Source organism: Polyodon spathula, chromosome 18 (assembly GCF_017654505.1).
Source record: "Polyodon spathula isolate WHYD16114869_AA chromosome 18, ASM1765450v1, whole genome shotgun sequence".
NCBI lineage: Eukaryota > Metazoa > Chordata > Actinopteri > Acipenseriformes > Polyodontidae > Polyodon > Polyodon spathula.
In genome coordinates, this window is record NC_054551.1 from 33,548,103 (window position 1) to 33,570,130 (window position 22,028).

The 22,028-nt window shown below is 44.1% G+C and overlaps 1 protein-coding gene across 8 annotated transcripts in view; it reads left to right on the forward strand.

The window, feature by feature from the left end:
- Nucleotides 1-2,118: 2,118 nt before the first annotated feature.
- Nucleotides 2,119-22,028, forward strand: part of LOC121330911 (importin-13-like) — a 39,271-nt gene continuing 19,361 nt past the window's right edge. For 6 of the 8 annotated variants that reach the window (XM_041277869.1, XM_041277875.1, XM_041277872.1 and 3 more), the window contains exons 1-4: nucleotides 2,120-2,759; nucleotides 8,337-9,073; nucleotides 19,718-19,858; nucleotides 20,239-20,380. In XM_041277869.1, coding sequence (XP_041133803.1) covers nucleotides 2,694-2,759; nucleotides 8,337-9,073; nucleotides 19,718-19,858; nucleotides 20,239-20,380 — 1,086 coding nt within the window. In that variant the 5' untranslated portion in view covers nucleotides 2,120-2,693. Of the gene's footprint in view, nucleotides 2,760-8,336; nucleotides 9,074-19,717; nucleotides 19,859-20,238; nucleotides 20,381-22,028 lie in introns of all 8 variants that reach the window. The other 2 variants (XM_041277871.1, XM_041277877.1) reach the window with 2 other exon arrangements.

Below are 22,028 nucleotides of genomic sequence, written 5' to 3' on the forward strand. Positions count from 1 at the left end.
GGGAGAGTGCTGTGTGTGCTAGTTGGAGTGGCAGTGTGGGAGAGTGCTGTGTGTGCTAGTTGGAGTGGCAGTGTGGGAGAGTGCTGTGTGTGCTAGTTGGAGTGGCAGTGTGGGAGAGTGCTGTGTGTGCTAGTTGGAGTGGCAGTGTGGGAGAGTGCTGTGTGTGCTAGTTGGAGTGGCAGTGTGGGAGAGTGCTGTGTGTGCTAGTTGGAGTGGCAGTGTGGGAGAGTGCTGTGTGTGCTAGTTGGAGTGGCAGTGTGGGAGAGTGCTGTGTGTGCTAGTTGGAGTGGCAGTGTGGGAGAGTGCTGTGTGTGCTAGTTGGAGTGGCAGTGTGGGAGAGTGCTGTGTGTGCTAGTTGGAGTGGCAGTGTGGGAGAGTGCTGTGTGTGCTAGTTGGAGTGGCAGTGTGGGAGAGTGCTGTGTGTGCTAGTTGGAGTGGCAGTGTGGGAGAGTGCTGTGTGTGCTAGTTGGAGTGGCAGTGTGGGAGAGTGCTGTGTGTGCTAGTTGGAGTGGCAGTGTGGGAGAGTGCTGTGTGTGCTAGTTGGAGTGGCAGTGTGGGAGAGTGCTGTGTGTGCTAGTTGGAGTGGCAGTGTGGGAGAGTGCTGTGTGTGCTAGTTGGAGTGGCAGTGTGGGAGAGTGCTGTGTGTGCTAGTTGGAGTGGCAGTGTGGGAGAGTGCTGTGTGTGCTAGTTGGAGTGGCAGTGTGGGAGAGTGCTGTGTGTGCTAGTTGGAGTGGCAGTGTGGGAGAGTGCTGTGTGTGCTAGTTGGAGTGGCAGTGTGGGAGAGTGCTGTGTGTGCTAGTTGGAGTGGCAGTGTGGGAGAGTGCTGTGTGTGCTAGTTGGAGTGGCAGTGTGGGAGAGTGCTGTGTGTGCTAGTTGGAGTGGCAGTGTGGGAGAGTGCTGTGTGTGCTAGTTGGAGTGGCAGTGTGGGAGAGTGCTGTGTGTGCTAGTTGGAGTGGCAGTGTGGGAGAGTGCTGTGTGTGCTAGTTGGAGTGGCAGTGTGGGAGAGTGCTGTGTGTGCAGTCGCTGTGAGTAACATGCACAACAGCTGTAACAATAAACGTGTTATTGTTTTGGAATATTCCTGTTGCCGCTGTTTGTTCTTTCATCGCCAATTCATTACAACGAGATACAAACATGTACATTAATACAAGTAAAAAGAATATAAACCGATTTGGCTCCACGAAAGGGCAAGAACGCACCTATAAACAGTGAAATACTGAAAAAAATTAATTCGTAGAGTGCTTCTTTATACAGCAAAGTATAGCACTGTACAGTTCACTGTAATATACTGTAGAGTGAATAAACCAAATGAACGAATTATCGAATCTTGAAATAACGGGGGAGCACTGCATTAAACTCAGTAAACAGCTGAAACGCAAATATTTTGCACAATATTACTAGTAATACAAGCATAATTATATCGTGCAGAAACATATCAACACTGTGTAGCGGACAGCGCTACCAAATCGGGTGAGCTTACAAAAACAAAAGGTGTTTATTTACGTCAGAAGTCGTGTTCTGGTATTAGATACATTGCATGAAATAGGAATGTCTCCGGCCAACGCCAAAACCATCTGCTCCTCAACTTCACCGACTTTCCGTGAAGAGCAAGCTTCCACACTGACAAAGTGGCGCGGTCTGTACACAAGGTGTCTCTCCAGACTGTAGCAAGCGTGCCCATGTTACATGCTGCTGAAAGGAGTGGCACCAGAAACAGTGCGTTTTCTATCTGTAATAATCATACACACCACTAGAGATTGCCTACAAGAAAAACTGTCATCCAATACATTACCAGCAAGCGTCGCTGCATCATTCCGAATACCGGGACCCGAAAAAGACTCTTTGAAGGCGAACCCCTCCAGAAAACTACAATCACCAGCATGCAACACCATAGGGTCTATAAATGTTCCTGCTTAAAATTAGTATACAATTCAACAAAACAAATAATGTAGACTATATCCCGAGATTCAGGTACCTTTTTAACATTATGTATACATTTTTATACTATATCAGATTTATAATTGGCAACGTCTTGTTGCACATTTTAGATTTGATTGAGTTTTTTTCCCCCTGAAATTCTTGGGCAGCTTGTATTTCAGCAAGACCTCCCATGTTGAGGCTGTCACTTTGCAGCTGCAGCAGCTTTACCGGTGCGGCGCAGGACTAGCACGGAGAGATTGGGTTGTTTCTTCTTGTTGTACACATTACTGTAGATTTATATAATCAACGGACGTGTAGAAGAGGATTCATTTTCAAGCAACGTTCTCGTACAATACATTTGCGGCTCAGTTATATTTTTTGAGCACGCTGGTAGAGAAGTATTAAAATAATTCGCGTTACATGCACATTTTTTTGAATAAACTGGCTTGCGCATCCAATTAGTTCGTACCATTATATAGCAAGCAACTAACGAAAGGTACCGAAGATCGTCTTCTACACAAAAAAGAAAGGAGGCGTCTCTTAGGAGGGAAGGAGCTGTCAGAGTTATTATTTTCATTGAAACAGAGTCGGGCTAAGCTGGACCGTTTCAACAGCGAACGAGAGAGAGAGACAATAAAGGCTGCTATATTGCAGCAAATTATAGTCTGTCTCCTCCCGCCTGTCTCGGTCCGTGTTACTGCGTGCTGAGTAACAGTACAGTGGAGCTGCATTCTCTGCGCTGAATAATCCTCCTCATCGCATCCCGAAAAACAATGGATCAGGGGAGAGGAGCACAGAGTCCGGACAGCCTCGACTTCACAGTGGAGAACGTGGAAAAGGTGAGAGAACGCAGTTTTTAATTTACATTTTAATATATTTGTTTATTTTTGTAATTTCACTATTTCACTTACACGCCCCACACTGTAATTCTGAAGCCCGAGCTGGTGGTACGTTTACAGAGCCAGACCGAGATATCCGAGGGATTAGTTCTTTTTTTTTAGTGTGTGTGTGTGTGTGTGTATATATATATATATGAGTAATATAGAGGTTGAAATGGCTTCAGCATGTATTGTGGAATCGTGTTCGACCACCCCGGTGATCTAGTAACATTGTAAAGGCGTTCTGTTGCAGTCTGGGTGGAGTGAATGTGACACAAACAAACCGAAGCCCAGTAACCACAGCGAGAAGCAGTATTTTCTTTAGTTTCTGTAGTTCATATGATTGTTAACCTGCTATGGAGACTCCCCAGGGTGAAATCAATCCACACAGATCTGTACAAAGAGGACAAAGCTGAAGATCCCATAATAACCTTTAGAGGTGAAATCATTTGTGTATTGATATTATTACCATTAATTACTTCACTCCCACAGCTAATGTGGAATAATTAACAAATTACTTGACTACCACACTCTTGTGGGCTGGCTGACTCCCTTTCCGTACCTGTCAATAGTGCTGCCGTGCCTGCAGGACTGGCAATAGCACACATCCTCACCTGTCAGTAGAGCAATGCCCGCAGTTAACCGCATCGCCTCTGCCTGCCAGCAAGTACGTTCATGCCACTTTTCCGTCTGCCACTGAGATTGACTTGAAAGCCATTTGGAATGGGACTTGTTCGTTTCCGTCAGCAGCAGGGTGACATCCGAGCGTCCAGTGCGAAGAACGTGAGGACCGGGGTTTCAGCTGGAGAAATACCACATTGTGTCGGAACACCAGGACTGTGAATGCATTCTACCATTGGAGGCTGGTGTATCAATGTGTAGCCAGCAGAGGAATGCGGGAGGCCTGTTTACTATGGGGTTGCAAACATTGTGCAGAAAAATGCACTGGTCATTATGCTACAGCAGGATAATTACTTCCTAAAACAGCCCCTAGGCCTGATAATATGCACATCCAGTTACCATTTTACAAATCCTTTATTAAACTGGGACCTCACTGAAATGCAGCTTCTGTGTCTCAATGAGATATATTGTAGTTAAAAAAAAAAAAAAAAAAAAAAAGATATATTGCAGTTTAAAAAAAACAAAAAAACAAAGAGATATATTGTAGTTAAAAAAAACAAAACAAAACAAAAAAAAACTGTTCAATCTTTTGCACTTAGAAATTGTGCATTGTGACATTTCTTCAGCTGAAGTGGATGATGTAATGATTACCAGTTGCAGGTTTCGTTCCCCAGTGTCTCATTATATATCAGCTGCTGTTGACCTTGGATACGAGCAGTTTTCACCATGCTGATGTGCGTCATTAGTATGGGGTGTGTGCCATCCATCCAGCTGTATATTCACGCAGCTACAAAATGCACTGCATGTATACAGTACTGTAAGAAATCAGTTTGCAGGGTATTAGCATTATACAGACTCCTCTACAGCTAGCTTACCATTGGTTCTTTACTCCTTCATCAACTCACCACAGTTGTTGGAAAGCAGCATTATGGGAGATGTTAAAATGTCAATAAAACAGAATGTTGCCTGAAAGCAGCATTTGGCCGTATGGGGTTAAGGGTGCCATACACATGGATGACAGTACAACTCCCACTGCATAGCAGCCCGGACACATAGGTTTGTAGAATGGCTCTAACTGCTATGCATCAGCCATCCTAATACATTTACACGTTTTTACTGTCCCCTGTGTAATATAAATATGATTACAATGAAGTCATGTGATAAATGTTTGCAACGCGCATGGTGACTCGATTGCCTTGTCAGGTGCTGGCCACTGTCTCCAGCAGTGTTGTTTACCTGCTTGCTGTGACTGCAAGGTTTGTAAATGTCAGGGAGGCTGGCTGTGATGTTAGAGCAGTGTGCTCCAGAGCAGGTCCTCCCATGCTGTGCCCTGCAACTTGCTTCAGCTCCTTTTATTGTCACTGCAGCTAGAAATCATGTCTAATGTTGCACAACAGTTTGAGCCTTAATTGTGAGCATTGGTAGCGAGGCCACTGACTTGAAGATGCGTGGTGTGCCTTATAAAAATAGAACCAGAAAGATGGAAGGGCCCAAACTGCTGTGCTGTACTTTGATGGAATACAGTCAAGTGATGCTGTCACTGAAAATGTCATCTCAGGTAGAGCATGGCAATGTGAAAGGGGCTCTAGTGACTCAGCTTAGACTTATTCATGCTGTGATGAGAAGTGTGATCAGATCATTCAGAGCAGATTTAACAAGAGCCAGATTCCCCAGATTCCTCTTCTACTACTAATTTAAATAATATAGCTGAACAAGTTCTGAAAGCCAAGACTAGTGTGATTTTTCTAACCCTGATATAGTGTTTGTTTTTTGGGGTGTTTTGGTTGTTGGAAGGGGATGATAAAGCTGTGATCTGGGGCATCAGCTTGCAGAAAGGGAGGGCAGGCTTAAGTCATCTCTGCAGGAGTTTGCTTGTTTAGATGCTGCAGGTACTATCTGTGGCTTGCTGTCTGATTGCCTTGTTGTCAGGTGGTTGCTAGGGCAGAGTTCCCAAGGGCTGAGGGGCCCTGGAGATACAGATTGCTGCTCCCTGAGGAATGGGGAGGGGCACTGATATTGTACAAATTTTCTTTAGTTTTATTTAAAACAAGTCATGCACAGCTCTGTGAATTCAGTTTAGCTTTCATCATAGCAGTTTGATATATAAAAACACTGCCTCTAGGCATAGGAGATATTCAACCCAGCAATGACTGCTTTTAACTTAATTTGAGAAAACGTGTACTGTGTGTTACTTCTGTTGAACTCAGTAGCTGACTAGCAATAAAAGTACTATTAGGAAAGCCTTAACTAATTATTGCAGTTAGCAGGTTATTATGCCCTATTAAAATCTGTACGTTTTCATTAAAACACTGTTATTAATGACAGTCACTAAAATAATACATCCATGCAGTTGAGTTTTGTTTTATAAGGTGGTATAAAACAATGTGCTTTTCAAAACTGTATGTCTGTACAGACCACAGGTTGCACAGGTGTGTAGCAAAGGTGCCATGTGCTGCAGTGGTGAGGTGATTCAATAGGTGCATCTTTGCTGTTTTCTTTGTAGCTCTGTGTGTGAATCCTGCCTCAGTGTATTCTATTGATCGTCTTCCTGGGCAGTGGTTTGCTGTCATCACTAGGAGTTACTGCAATGTGATCTGGAGGGCAGCGTTCTGTCTTTCAATGCAGCTTGTCTGATGGAAGCCAGCACGGCCGACTGCTTGTCTATCTATTGGGAGGGGGGGCTGAGGAAGGGGAGATCATTGGCAGCATTACAGAGCTAATTCAGCCAGGGTTTATAATGGGGCTGCAGTACAGAAAGTCTATTTACTTCTGCACATGAATTGTAGTTGAGCTGAGCTTGGTTAAGAAGCATAAACAATGCCCTGCTGAGCCTGCGCTGTCCTTTTGTAAACGACACGGCGGGGTTTGGAAACAGAGACTGGACAGGAGAGGGATGGTTTGGGATAACTGGGTACAGAGCGGCTTGAGGTCCATAGTGAAGCCTCACACAGAACAAGACTAATTCACTATAGTGCTTGTAGCTTATAACATCACTTCATAAATGGAGCCTGCTGTGTGCTTTCATTCAGGTGATGCTTGTCATTCCTCTTTCATTTCACCTGCAGAGTAAAGTGGTCTCAACCACTTCCTATCCTGTCATTATCCAGACAGACAGTGACTGCCATGCTGTCAGACACTTGACCTCCCTGAAAGTTGCATCGCGTGACATCTTCCTGCTTACTCAGGGGGGTCGGTAGCATGTCAATAAAGGTCACAGCTGCATTGTTTGTTAGTAAATGTTTATACAGCCCACGACGGGACATGCTAATTGGATGCTTTATTACAATACACTGCAATGCTTTTACAATGGGAATTTATTTCATAAGGACACACTCAAAGCGCTCCTCTGAATATCTGTGGATGCAGTAGCTGGCTGGGGGTTACCTGGGTGCCGTGCAAAGCTAGGAATAGTGTAACGCATGGTGTGCGTTACCACTGGAGACAGGACCGGGCATTGTGTATTGTTTACTGGAGCTTTACAACACATGGATTGTGGAGTAGAAGAAGAACAACAAACAAACACATAGTCCGCATCATGGTCTGACCGCTGGGACCCAATCAGAATACAAGCCTCAGACAAACCTGAGGCTTGAGTTACTTGAATTGATGCTGTACTGAAGCGTTCTTGTACATGGCATGCATGCATTGTTGCCAGTTTCAGATGGTGAATTTTAAGCAATTTAAACATCTTCCTGTCTTCTGGGGATTCTGCACCATCCCCAAGTTTGGTGTATAACTTTTCATGTTTAATTTTGGACTCCTCTTTTGGTAGGATTCCTGTTTGTCAGAGAGTAGAGCTGGACACTTTAGTTGGGCTGCATCCTAGTCAGTGTTGCCGTCTCAGAGAATAACCTTCACATCTGCAAGCTAGATCGGTGCTGGGTATATAATAATTTAACTTTACGTTTAATACGACACACCTGAGCTTGTTACTGTGTACTGGGGCTAGTCAAGCTAGTATTAAAACTTGGAATGGGTGAAACTGCAATGCAGTAGGAGTCTTATTTCCATCCCTGTAACTAAAGGAATGTTGGCTAGTGGATCCCTGTTATTTATTTCAACTGGCACTTCAATATTTTATTTCTGCATTGCTTCCCGGTGGACAGGACATACACTGCACCACGTTTACCAGCCTCGGAGCAATTTGTGTCGTGGGATAAGTACTGTAAACTAGAGTTATACAGTGGATGGCTCTTGAGCCATTTATACGGCCCATTGAACTCCATAGCGTGGCTCTTTGTGAAGCATTCCTGTTAAAGCTTTTAATGGGTTTGGAAAGACTGCCAGCAATCCGTGATCTGTGGTAGGAGCAAGTGCAGTGAAAGCGCTGCTCAAGCAACGCTCAATGAGCAAGAAACTACTGGAGATCTGCCTGAGTGTAGTTAGTGCTGGTTTTTGTTTGCTTAATGATGTTCTGTTGTGTGACTGTGCAGTACAAGGTGATTGGCATGGCTTTATTTAGCTGAAAATGTCTGGCAGCTCTGCGGTAGATCAGGTTTGAAAGACTGTAATTGGATCGGTGTTCTGTGCCCTACATTAGTGTCAGTATGCCTGCTGGTCTCACTCGCTTCTTGGCCTCTTGGATGGTAGTGATTCGATTGCCTGGGATGTGCGTATCTGTTGTTTTTGTTGCACTCGGTTCTGATCTGATGCCAAACGGATGGTCCTGCCGTAGGGAAGACACGCTTAAATGTTAAAATTAGCAACATTTTTACCCCTGCTTTTATTTCAGACTTTGAATGATGGTCCCATGTGTGTGATCTTGGTGGGGTGGGTGATTGTTTTGAAGGTCAAACTGGGGGAAAATTTATACATTATATATAAAAATAATAATTTGCTGCACCCACTGGGTCTGGACCTAGAAAGTTCACCACTCACTTCTCTGCACCTCCCCTTCCTCTGTTTGTGTCTCTGCAGGCCTTGCACCAGCTGTACTACGACCCCAACATAGAGAACAAGAACCTGGCTCAGAAATGGCTGATGCAGGCCCAGGTGTCCCCTCAGGCCTGGCAGTTCAGCTGGGTCCTGCTCTGCCCGGATAAGGTGCCGGAGATCCAGTACTTCGGCGCCAGCGCTCTGCACACCAAGATCTCCCGCTACTGGAACGATATCCCTGCAGAGCAGTACGAGAGCCTCAAGAGCCAGCTCTTCAGTCAGATTGCGCGATTCGCCTCCGGGTCCAAGATTGTACTGACCCGGCTGTGTGTGGCCCTGGCCTCACTGGCGCTCAACATGATGCCCGAAGCCTGGCCGGTGGCTGTCAGCGACATGGTCAAGATGTTCCAGACGGAGAGCTCCGATGTGGACGGGCGAGTCCGCTGCTTGGCTCTGCTGGAGCTGCTGACCGTGCTGCCTGAGGAGTTCCAGACCAGCCGGCTGCCACAGTACCGCAAGGGGCAGGTCCGCAACGCCCTGGGGCAGGAGTCCGGGGCCGTATTCCCCCTCCTACTGCAGCTCCTCCAGCAGCAGGACTCGCCCAGCTTCATCAAGCAGAAGGTGCTCAAGTGCTTCTCCAGCTGGGTGCAGCTGGACGTGCCGCTGTTGGACTGCGAGAACCTGATGCAGGTGGCGTTCTCCTCGCTGCAGGACCCCGAGCTCTTCGACACGGCCGTGGAAGCCATCGTCAACTCCATCTCCCAGCCTGACTCGCAGAGGTAAGAGACTCCCCGTCGCACTGCCAAGCACAGGCACGGAGTCCTTCACCTGGCTGTTCTTAGTTAGCCTGCATATCTGCTGCAGTTACGATTATATCATTTTCAAGTTTCTGTGAATTCTATGATGGTATGAGAAGTTTCCCTGCCAAGACATATATGCTTTATAAAGTACATAGACAGGAAACTTTTACGCAGTTATACACACAATGGCAAAAGGGGATATGGGCAACTCTGTGAAAGTGGTACACACCTGCAGATGTTTGTAGTTCCTGTGGTGTTGTGTAATAGCACAGCCCCAATCCATCTGCAGTGTAACAGAGCTCCAATGGAGAGTGTTTATAAATACAGCTGCAGGGGGAGATCGCATGCCCCCCAGAGCCAGCTCCAGTGCGTGCTGCAGCTCAGTGTCTGTCTGACCGGGCCCCGCACAGCACAGGTGGGTGGAGTGTGAACACAATGCTTTAAAACCCTCTTGCAGCACAGGGCAGCCTCCCTTGACGATGCAAGCCTCAAACGCATCTCAGTTACTTCTGGGATTGAATTCATGGCAATTTCATTTAAAAAAAAAAATATATATATATATATATATATATATATATATATATATATATATATATATATATATATATAAACTATTAACATATATATATATATAATTCTTGGGCAGAGATTTATAACTGTATGACAAGAGTTTCTGTATAAGCTGTGAAACTTTGCAAAGGTAGCGAGATGGTGGTAGAGAGAGCGTCTAGGAATCTAAGGTAGAAAGATGATGGGTTTCAGGGGAGCAGAGTTTTGACTGCGTGAGAAGCAGAGTTGGACTCAATTCCTGTTTTTCAATTCCAATTCCCGATTCCCTTTCCCATTGCCTTTTAATCGATTCCAACACACCATTGATAAAAACAGCAATTAGCGGTATTCTAACAGTGGCAACAAATTACTTACATTTGAAGTCCCTGTTAGTCAATTAAATTGTTCAACTGCTTTCATCTGAAGCCAATCACAAAAATTAATAAGTCTCTAAAATATAAATTCCAATTCCAATTGATTTAGAAATTGAATTGGAATTGATCCCAGCTCTGGTGAGGAGCCCAGCACAATGCAGCACTCCTCGTTACCTTGCTCTGGTGAGGAGCCCAGCACAATGCAGCACTCCTCGTTATCTCGCTCTGGTGAGGAGCCCAGCACAATGCAGCACTCCTCGTTATCTCGCTCTGGTGAGGAGCCCAGCACAATGCAGCACTCCTCGTTACCTCGCTCTGGCTCTGCAGTTCTGACAGCGCTGGGTTAGGGTTGAAGCTAGGGTTAGGCTTTGCAGTTCTGACAGCGCTGAGTTACGCTGGGCAGGAGTACAGTGTGCTGCATACTTATTTGCTTTGAAAACTGATTATTATTCCCATCTTCTGCTTGTCATCCAGTGTCTGTGTGAGAATGCTTGGCAGCAGTAAGGGATAATTACGAGGCTTGTGGGTTTTAACAGGCAATTAAGACATGGAGACTTATTGCATCTCTAGAAGCAGCCTGCAGTGGCAGTTTTGGATAGCACTCTGCTGACATTATGTGCAAATGGGAAGTGTCCATTATAAACTGTAAATTACAAAGTTTTCTTAGGATAGTATACACAACCTGCAGTACAATTGCAATGGCTTATACTGCTATTACCAGTGTCAGTTTGAACCAATTTCAGATGATGATCTACAAATACGTGAATATGAAACTGTCACTGAAAGAACAATGCATTGGCAAACGGCCTGCTGAAGAGCTGGTTTATCCTGCATACGGCTTCTCTTTAGAGAGACCTTCAGATAGGGGCCACAGTATGTATTTCAGTATCCATTAAAATGCAGTTTGATTAAAGAAAGTTCCTAAGAACGAAAGAAATATTCCATCCGGTAATTTGTTTAACATTAGAAATATCGGGAACTAGAAAGGTCATCAGTTGCACATCAAGGTAATAGAGCTGCATGGGGAAGGAAAAAAAGAGTTTGCTTAGCTGTATGCTTATAACAAACATTAATCGCAAAAAAAAAAAAAAAGCAGTCCCTGAGCATGGAGCCTGACAGTGATCCAGGAGGCCAAACACAACTCTCAGCGCTGAGCATGGAGGCGGCCCAGCATGCTGTGCTGCGTTTCTATGGAGACAGGGCAGATTCGAGAAGCCGCAGAGGATTTCAGTTTCCAAACGATTTTCATGCTCCCTATTAGAGCCCTGGGGGTATAAGGGACACGAGGGAGGGGACTGCATGCAGCTCTCCTGCATCTGCCTGTGAGTTCACAGCTCCTCCAGTCAACCTGCTCCAGCCACAGCTCATCTGGTTCTGCTGAGCACTGCATGGCCAGTCCCCATTAGAACGCATTGATAGAAACTAATTACACCTTTGCAGAGCGTGTACCGTAGCTCTCTAAACGTTTAGTCTTCCCATTGCTGAGCGGTCTGTCACGGTCGCATACTCAGATTTGGCTAATTAAGCTCATAGTCAAGGCTGACCTTTAAAGAGGATGTAGCGGGTTCTGAAAATATATATTTTGTTATACGTTTCCACGTGTTGCTACAACTGTTTAAATAAAGTACCTGCCATTTTTCTTTTTATTGTTAACATCCTGACAACTTTCTACACTTGTAACATTAAAGTCAGTTTCAAAGCTCTTTTCAAAATGGCCGCTGTAGTGCACTCGCAGTGTAAGGATTCTTGCCCCCATTGTCAAACAGGTAACGCAGAAATAATGATCTCTGATGTGGTACACAACAGAAAAAACCAGAGCAATTTTTGTTATGTTATTTTTATTTATTTATTTATTTATTTATTTATTTTATCGCTCTTCCTGCAGTGATTTAGAGCAGGGTTTTCATTCCAACAGAGTTCTCCATTGCTTAATTGAACCTTTAATTGAACTATTCATTAGCTTAATTAGACTGTTTTAATTGTGTTTGGTTTTTAAACAGTTGGAGATTTCAGGTTCACTATACCATGTTTACGTAACTTGAAATCAGCAACTTTTTAGGAGCTGAGAACAATTAAAGTCTAATTAAGCTAATAAATAGTTAAATTCAGGGTTTGATTAAGTAATTGAGAACTCAGTTGGAATGAAAACCAGCAGACACAGGGGTCCCCTGGGACCTGGATTGAAAAACTCTGATTTAGAGGACAGCTCTCAATCCCCGGTGCACTAGAGCAGACATTTTAAAAAGAGCTTTCAAACAGAATTTAAAGTTATAGGTGTAAAAAGTTGTCAGGATATTAACAATAAAACGAAAAGGCTCTCGAGTGGTGCATCCTGTAAAGGTGCTTCACGTGGAGTGCAGGATGTGCCCTATAGCCGGGACGTCACTGGTTCAAGTCCAGACTATTTCACTGCTGACTATGGACGGGTGCTCCCAGGGGGCAGCGCACAATTGCCTGAGCGCCGCCCGGTGGGGTGAGGGCTTAGGTCGGCCAGGGTATCCTTTGCTCACTGCTCACAAGCGACCCCTGTGATCTGGCCGGGCGTCTGCGAGCATGCCTGTAAGCTGCCCAGGGCTGCGTTGCCCTCTGACGCTGTAGCTCTGAGGTGGCTGCATGGTCGGCTGACGGCACACGTTTCTGAGGACAGAGTGTGTTCATCTTGAGTGGTAGCGGTGAGCTGAGCCTAAAAATAATTGGACATTCTAAATTGGGAGAAAAAATAAAAATAATTGGCAAATGCTAAATTAAAAAAAAAAAAAACACACAATGAAAAGAAATTGCAGGTGTATTATTTAAACAGTTGTAGCAACACATGGGGATGCATAACCCTGTATTTTTCAGGACCCGCTACTTACTCTATAAGGTTGGTCTACGTAGCTAGACTACAATAAGGTGTTATTATTATTATTATGCTTACCCTATAACATCCAATAGACCCAGATGCTTAGCAGAGAGGCATTGTTTTTTCTTTCATTTCAGCATCTTTGTTAATTTAAAAAAATGCCCTGGTGCCATTTGTGATGATTATGAATTTTTTTCCCCTTAAATGTTTTTTATTTTTTTTTATTGAAAGCTGAAAAAAGAAAGACACCTAGAGAATTTCTCACGTGGATAGATGTCTTAAGGAATGTTTCTTGACAGTGCAAGGCTCAGTTCTTATTGCATGAAGATTCATGTAATGCAATTATTTGCTAAGACTTAAGTCGGCATTGTCCGCGTTCCCATTTTTCTTGGCAGGTGATTTACGACTCCCTGTTAGCTAACTTCTGACTGTGCAATTACAAGCTGTTTGTGAAGTTGTGACGTGCGTGATTGTGAGTGACATTTTTCTCAGGGATATCACAGGACCTCCATGCAGATGGACTCACTGCCTGCTGTGCTCCCAGTGCCTCAGTCAGTGCCCTGTGTTGAGAGATGGATAATACAGTAATAGGGGCACATTGTCCTTGCTTATGCAGTTATGCTTGAGGTGGGGTGGGGTGGGGTTTGAGCTTGCCTGGCAGTTCCAGCACCCCGCCACCGACTTTCTCACACATCTATTTAAGTTACAGTAACATTAATCGGCATGCTAGGATGAGATTGACTAATCGTATTCTGTTGCTTAGCGACCCTCTAGTTTTTACATTGCCTTCCTCTCTGTGTGGTGCATGGATTCTGTGCCGGTGGTATTGCTGATCCTGTAGATATCAGGATGCAGTGTTATTGATGAATTGCTTTTTTTTTTTTGTAGTCGGCAATTATTTTTATTATTTTCTCCCAATTTAGAATATCCAATTATTTTTAGGCTCAGCTCAGCGCTACCACCCTGATTCGGGAGGGCGAAGACAAACATGTCGTTAGCTGACCGCTACACACTTCACACTGCAGACACTTCACACTGCAGCCCCCTCAGAGCTATAGCGTCGGAGGACAACGCTGCTCTGGGCAGCTTATATGCAAGCCCTCAGGTGCCCGGCCAGACTACAGGGGTCACTGGTGTGCAGTGAGCCGAGGACACCCGGCCAACCTAAGCGCAGAAATTCCCCACACAGCTCAGGAGACCCGAAGATTCAGTGGATGTCCTCTGATCCCACGACCAAGCCAGCTTTCTTTTTCACCCAGGAACTCGAGAGCGAATGTCAGTGAGCTGCAAACTTCTGGAAGACAAAGGCCCTGCAGGTGTCCGCTCTGATCTCACTGGCTGCCTGCCCAGGAGGCTTCACTGCAGAGTGATGAGGAGAAACTGTCCCTGATGTTTTTACCTCCCTAAACCCACGGGAGTGCAAGAGCCAATGCAATGCTCCCCAGCAAAGACTGGCCACTTCACATAGCCAGGACGTGAACCTGCGCTGTATGATTCACCCTGCGTACCACGCAGCTGCACTTCTAACAGTTGAGCCACTCGGGGATTCATATTTGTAAGGCATTTGAATGTCGGTATTTCTCTAGAGACAGCATTCCCCCTCCCAAAAACCCTTCAAACATAGGTTTACTGAAGCAGAATGATATTTGGAGAAATCCCTCTCAGGGTGGCTTGGTAAAGAAGATCGAAATAATACAGGGCTTGTTTGCAGGGTCACAGAAAGTCCCCTTTATGATTTGCATGTGACGTCTATTTGCCATGCTTGCATGCTCAGAGTAATCTGCATTGTGGAAGCGGTACTAATATGCTGCCTTCCGTTCTTACTGCACATGGTCAGAGAAATCTAGTGACAGATTGTTGTGCACATAATAACCCAGGCCGTGCATGCAGGCATAGCGAGCAAGCTCAGTAGACAGGAGCAGTGCTCTCCCGTTATAAAGTGATATCATTGGCCCAACATAAAGAGCACAGCCTTTTGACTGTGGATCGTGAATACAGGGCAGGCCCTATACTGAGGGCATGGTCACTCCTGTTAGGAACACCTTCCCAATAGAGTTGCCAAACCCTGTACTTCAAAAAAACATAGAATGATTATAACAAGATAGACTTTTAGATGATACAAATGTAATTAAAACTTTAGCCTTCTAAATCCTCATTCACAGTGAAGGGGATATTTTCTGTGCTGTTATCAGCAACCTTTGCTTCCCAGTTGCATGATATCCTCAGCATTGCAAAACACTCACCTTGTGACTACTTGGTATCCAGAAATAGAAACCTAATGAGTTTTGGCTGGCTGTCTTAATATATCTGTGTGTGAGTGTGTGCGGTAGTAAAATCATCACACTCCTGTCAAATCCCTGCTAAATCACCCCCACAGATGCAAAGTTGTTGTTTTTGATTCCATAGTGGATAGAAAGCTGCAGTGGCAACACTCTTCATTATAGCCCCCCCCCCCCCACTCCAGGGGGAGGTGATACAGAAAGCCATTTACTCAAGTCATTGCCATCATTCTTGTTTTCCGGAAAGGAGAAAAACACCCATTGAAGGTGCAAGACGTGAAAATAACAATTGAGGAATTGAATTGGAGGGCTCTTAGGAATGCCTTTTACCCCCGTTTGGGGAAATAAATATTCCTGATCTGTTTTACTGGACAAAGCGGATGGGAAAAAAAATAGTCCTTTTATAAATAATACATTGTGCAATAAAACATTTTCACAGAACTAAACCATGGCAGAAATAGATTGCTGCCAGGAATCCATCAGTTTTATGCCACTCCTGAGCAATGACCTTTTAATAATTTCACTCAACTCTGCGATATTTGCTCCTCCTTCTTCACTGGTGGCACAGATGTGACAGAACACGAGACTTAAGGTAGTAACCTCTGTTTATCCAGATATCTAACAACCATGACTGGGACAATGCCGCTTTAGATTGGAAATCAGTGTTTTAACAGCTTTACACAGCTTGCAAAAGCACCTTCAGGCTCCAGGCAGATTCAAGTGAAATGACCCTTCACACCATCTGTTACTGGGAAGGTGCGCTGTTCCTGTGGGAATCCTGGGAAGGGTGAGCGAGACAGAATTGTGGGATTACTTGCCGAGTGTTTCAACGCCAGGCTAAGAACATTCTGCTGAAGACACTGGCCAAAACATTTGTCTGCTTGACTTTATTTATTGTAGTTTTACCTTGAAACTCTGATTTGCCAGATTTTTGAAGTTATGGGTGGTTAAAATCAGGCATGAGAAATATTGTACGACCGTATTTCCAGACTTAAGAGTGAGGCCACTTTATGTTTTTAAAACGGGGGGAGGGAGAAGGAGGTTCACCTTAAACAATCAAGGCTTTGGTGGGTTTCAATATTAGGTGACTGTAGGGGTCAACGAAGGTTAAACAAACATTGTGAACATTCTTGAGAGAGAACACAGTCCTGAGCACAGCTGCCAAGAGATGATTTACTCCAAGACATGGAATTGGTAAACAGGGGTACGTTTTGATCTTGTGTGTGTTCTGTGTCTGGAACAACATTGTAACTCACGCCAAGAAATGTATAGTGTTCAGATATTTTTAGGAAAATTGTAAGCAGAGTTCACAAAGTTCAGCTTGGCACACACACAGGTACGGTATATAAGACAGGCAGTTGAGAGTGCCACACATGAGGTATCTCCCAGAACATTAAGTAACCAATCATTATCTGCTTTCTCTTTATAACTAGGTGGCACATTTGTTGTGGCTACAAATTTAAATGTTTAAGCTATCTGTGTGTAACCTTTGAATATTGGAATCAATACATAGAAACGGCTGCAAGGAATCGTTTGCCGAGTTCTGTTAGAAGCTGCCAGGATGGATAAGACACAGTTCAAACAGCCCCACGTCCTAAATGGTGTAGCAACGGTCTACAGCCCTGTCCTGCAGGTTTTATAGGTGTCTTTACATCATCAGTGGCTGAAGATCTGGCACACCTGCTAATCTGTTAATGAAGTACATGAAAACTCGGTTGAAAGTTAAACCAGCAGACCCAGTAGCTCTCCAGCATTGGGGTTGGGAGATCCCTGTTGTAGAGTCTGCATTTATCTAAGGAGATGCTGCGTCATCTGACACTACAGCAGCTGCTGCTTTGTAGTGAAGTGCCAGAACGATCATCTCATGTACAGTAACAGCTTCCATCTGTGCTTCTTGTTGCTGTGCGTATGGGTGTTCCTATACTGGCCAGGTGGTATGCAAGTACGGTGCATATAATCTAGTAGCCCCTATAGTATTACCAATGACACGTTTCTTCACTACACTGTGAACTCCATGGGGAACTTGCTTGATTTTGGGCCATCGCCAGTCAAACCCTGTCATATATACATACTGGGTACAATAGCTTTTTCTCTGAATATTTTGCATGTTGCGGATGCTGTGGGATTATTACGCGTAGGTTAATCTAATATTCATTGGAAGTGTTTTTACTCCTCAGCAGTTCTTAATAGTTACTTGTTAGCTGTAAGAAAATGATTGGCTGTCACGGATAATCGCCTGTCTCTAATTTTAGTGTGCTGTAACGTCTTTACCAAGCATCTTCCACAGTGTGCATTTAATTAAATCTCTCCATTTATTTTGTACCCAAAAATGACAGCTTTAATTTCTGCAGAGCGCTGAAAGGGGGGCGGGGGCATGCATGATTTGAATACCTTCTGATGTAAACCTGATTTAGATAAGAAAGGGATATCACTGATGTTCTACATCATGGTACAAAGTACAGAATGCACAGGGGCAGAGGTTCAAAAAGAGATGTTAATAACCTATTCATCTCACGAAGCCCCTGAGGGCCCCTGCTTTACATAGACTTAAATCTGAACTGCTTCCCGCTTGCCAGTTTGATTTCATAATTCACAGGCTGTTGGGTTCAGGTGCCTGCCTGCCTTCATCCAAGTCTCATGGCAGCTGTTCAGTGGTGTTTTTGCCATAAAATGTAATTGTTACACTCCCCTTTTTTTTACCAGCCCTCCTTCTCTATTTTATAAATTATTGCAGCATGTATAGTTTTTGTGTATAAGATCGTATGATTGTCAAATTTTAATTGAATATTGAAAAGACTGTTAAGAAACAATGAATCCAAAGTAAATTGGTTTACAGTACACTGTGTACGAAAACTAGCATCTATATTGGGCCTGCATATTTTGACAGAGGTTTAAAAATTCTAAATGTTTAATGCTTGGCTAACGTTTGAACTATTAACAGTCCTGCTTTTTACCTTTGATCCTTGCAGATCTTGTTGTGGCGCAGCACTATCGTTATGGTACTGTGTGAGCACTAGAGATGATGCTTTCAAATTTCATTTCTTGGCGCTGATGAGCTGACAAGACAGAAATGGTTGTCTTGGAGAACGTCTTGAGCGGAGCCTGATTATTCGCGCTAATGAAGTAACCCTTTCCTCGGTACCTGTGTTCCCATCAACTGTATTACAATCCAGTCTCATTTCCATTAGCCAGAAGATTGTTGCTTTTCTGAAGCCTGCTCTTTCCTCTGTGGCTTGCATTAGCATGGAGAGTGACCCTGGGGGAAATTCAATCACACAACCTTCAGCTCCTCACTGCTGTCACTTCATTCTATTCAGTGGGCACTTCAGTCCTTCCAGGCAGAGTGTGTGTGTGTGGGGGGGGGGGGGGGCAGCTGTCTTTAGAGTGTGGGCCCCTGGCCATTACAACTGCATGGAAATATCATCCCTTACAAAAGCAAAGTTTCCCATTGTAAAAGCATAGCAAAGTGTAACAAGAGCATAGTAAAGTATATGCAAGCATTGTAAATCCCAGAGGGTGATGGCAAAGCATTGTTCACTATGGTTAATATGTAGTGTAACCATGGGGAAAAAACTGCAAAATTGCCATGCAGTTGTAATCTGGTAAACCTTTATAGGGCATAAAGTCTGTCTTTCTCACTATAGGGAGAAATTAGAACTGTTCACAAAATGAAACTCGTTTTGTGCCCCTGAGACCAGAGTGTGGTGCCTGTGACAGCGGCTAACGTGGTCTGGAATAGCGAGGGGAACTAAAGCCATGGCAGTTTTACTACACTGTTTACAGTCTCCAAAAGAATGTTGTTTTGTGAGGTCCTTGGGTCCTTGTGGATGGGCGATCATCTCCCTGACTCCCTCTCAGCCAACGGCTGCTTGATAGCATCTGGGACAAGTGACTGGCCAGCATGTCCTTTAGGGATTGAATAGGGATTGAGGCATTGTACACATCTGGAGTCACAGGTAGGGACTAACCAGCCTGAAAGAGGGGGAAAAAAAGGTCATTCTACCAATGAAGCAGAAATACAGTATCTGAAACATCTTACTGATTTGAGTAATAACAAGGGGTTTAATAGTCAAAGTTACAATCGATTTTATCCCCTGTACACATACTGCAGCCTCCCCCCATAGACACAGGGCTGATGTCAGAGGAAGGGGTTGTAGAGGAAATGGCATTATTTAAAAGGTTTTTTTTGTTAAGGCAGAGCAGTGCTGATGTTTTCTGGTAATGAGAGGAATAGCATCATAGTGTGTGTTTTTTTTTTTTTTTGTGATTGTAGCAATGTCTTTAGGAGGTTCAATTTGCACATGATACAATGAAAAACAAACTGATTAGTAATTGCTAGTATTAATACAGACTAGACTGTTTCACACAATTAGAATCAGTCAGGATCACTTTTTAATTGGCAGAGCTACCCATGTTCTTTGAAGCTGAGGAGAAGCATCTGGTATTTTCTGGTGTGTCCCGGTGGTGTGTGATGGGGACTTAAACTGGGCTGTGTGCTCAGTGGCACTGGACTGTACATTAATGCCCTGTGCCCCGTGCTTGTCCAGTAACGCCCTGTTCTGTTGCCCCCTGTTGGCAGGTATATGAACACTCTTCTCAAGCTGATCCCGCAGGTCCTGCAGCTCCAGGAGCAGCTCCGGCAGGCAGTGCAGAGCGGAGACATGGAGACCTCGCACGGGATCTGCCGCATCGCTGTGGCGCTCGGGGAGAACCACTCCAGGTAGCTCTCCCCTCTTTGTAATGGAGATTATAAATCACAGACTGTAAAGTATGAGAAATCGGACGATCGTCCTTCAGGGTTTGTCAAAATTCCAGTGCATCTTACCATGTGTATAATGTAGTTGTCAACCCATGCATAGGAAACATACCCCACTTTTTTATGTTTAATATCAGTTGATGAGTACAGAGGTGTTTGTTTTGTTTTAAGTAAATTATTTGTCATTTAACAAGGCCCCAGTTTTAAAGACCACCTCTATAGTATTATAAGTAGTTTTGCCTCATGTTATCGATAGGTAGCTTAGACCTTGCATGGCTGTTCTGAGTGCTGATGTTGATTTCCCCTGCGCTACCTCACTCTATCTGTCCGTCTTTGTGTTGCAGAGCACTGCTGGAGCAGGTGGAACACTGGCAGAGCTTCCTGGCGCTCGTCAACATGATCATGTTCTGTACAGGCATCCCGGGACACTACCCTGTCAACGAGACCACCAGCTCCCTCACACTTACCTTCTGGTACTCTCTGCAGGTAGGAGCAAGGCTGTGGGACACTCTCATTATATCTATATCTATATATATCTATATATATATATATATCTATCTATCTCTCTCTCTCTCTCTCTCTCTCTCTCTCTCTCTCTCTCTCTCTCTCTCTCTCTCTCTCTCTCTCTCTCTCTCTCTCTCTCTCTCTCTCTCTCTCTCTCTCTCTCTCTCTCTCTCTCTCTCTCTCTCTCTCTCTATATATATATATATATATATATATATATATATATATATATATATATATATATATATATATATATATATATATATATATATATATATATATATGAACATATGATATATGAACAACTCTAATGTAATCAAGAATGATCAGTACAATTTACTAGAGGTGTGGGCAACAGGGAGACAAGGGCAGCAGGTTGTTCTGTGAGAGATGGGCTAGATGGATAAACAGACAATCATTGTGGGCAGCTGTGACAATTTCAGGAGTGTATCCCTGCAAGCTGTGTTTCAAGATAAGCCAGAGTTTGCAAGTGGAATTTGAACTTCAGTCATCTGATCAGGTGCTAGAATAAAGTCTTCTGCTCCAACATGCTGTTGTATGATTTTCACTGGCAGTTTTTATTATTCTTATTATTGTTTAAGTTTATACATTGGCCTCTCTTGTGCTCCGAGCAGGATTCCAATCCAAGCCTGAAGGAAGGCTAGGCTAGGGGATTAAGCTGCTGCTCCTCCCGCCGTTGTTTATCTTCTGCTCTGAAATTGAAATGATGTTTAATAGAGGTGACTGTTCTGCTTTGATCTCACAGTACAATGATTTTCTCATTGCCTACCTGAGTCAGTCAGTCAGTCAGCCAGCCAGCCAGCCAGTCAGTCAGTCTCCAGACTCGAGTCTCAGTAATATGGACATGATGAAATCTACCCGGGTGTCTCACAGGCTATAAATGAGCATATTGAAAAAGGTCTGTGCTGTTTCTAGCATGGAGGAGCTTTATAATGAATTCAGCTTGGTGTAGCTGTGTAGCGCTCATGTAAAGGCATGCCTGCAAAATAAATAGAAATAACACTACATCGCTATAATTCTACCTGACATTTCTAGGGTTCCAATATTTATGCTAATGGCTGGAGTTCTAGAACTTGCATTATTAATGCCGGAGAATCTTCAGAGACAAGTTTCTCTGCCATTCTGCTGCCTTTTTGTTTCCTGGTTTTTGAAGCGCGGGGGGGGGGGGTGGGGGGGGGGGGGGGGGGGGGGGGGGATTTTTATATTTCAATTTCTCTCCTGCTTGTTTGTTCCATTTCCAGTATGAGCCCCACCTCCTCCTCTGGGGCTGTGAATTGGTGCTTGCTGCAGAGGAATGGAATAATGAAATTAGGAGGCTGTCGTGTGTTTGTGTCTCCTCTCTCGCTCGCTCTCTGTCTGTGTGTGTGTGTGGGTATAGCAGTGTACCAATTTTGTGTGTGTGTATATATAATGTGTATATACATATGTGTATATATGTACGTATATACACACACACATATAGGATACTGTACAAAATTGCAATACACTGTATTACACCAGTCTATCCATTGCAACATTGTTTGTATATCTGTAGTCATATAATTTCTTCTTTTGAAGTATATAGAGCTTAACTAAATTGATAAAGACAGGACAGGATGATTTGATGAGA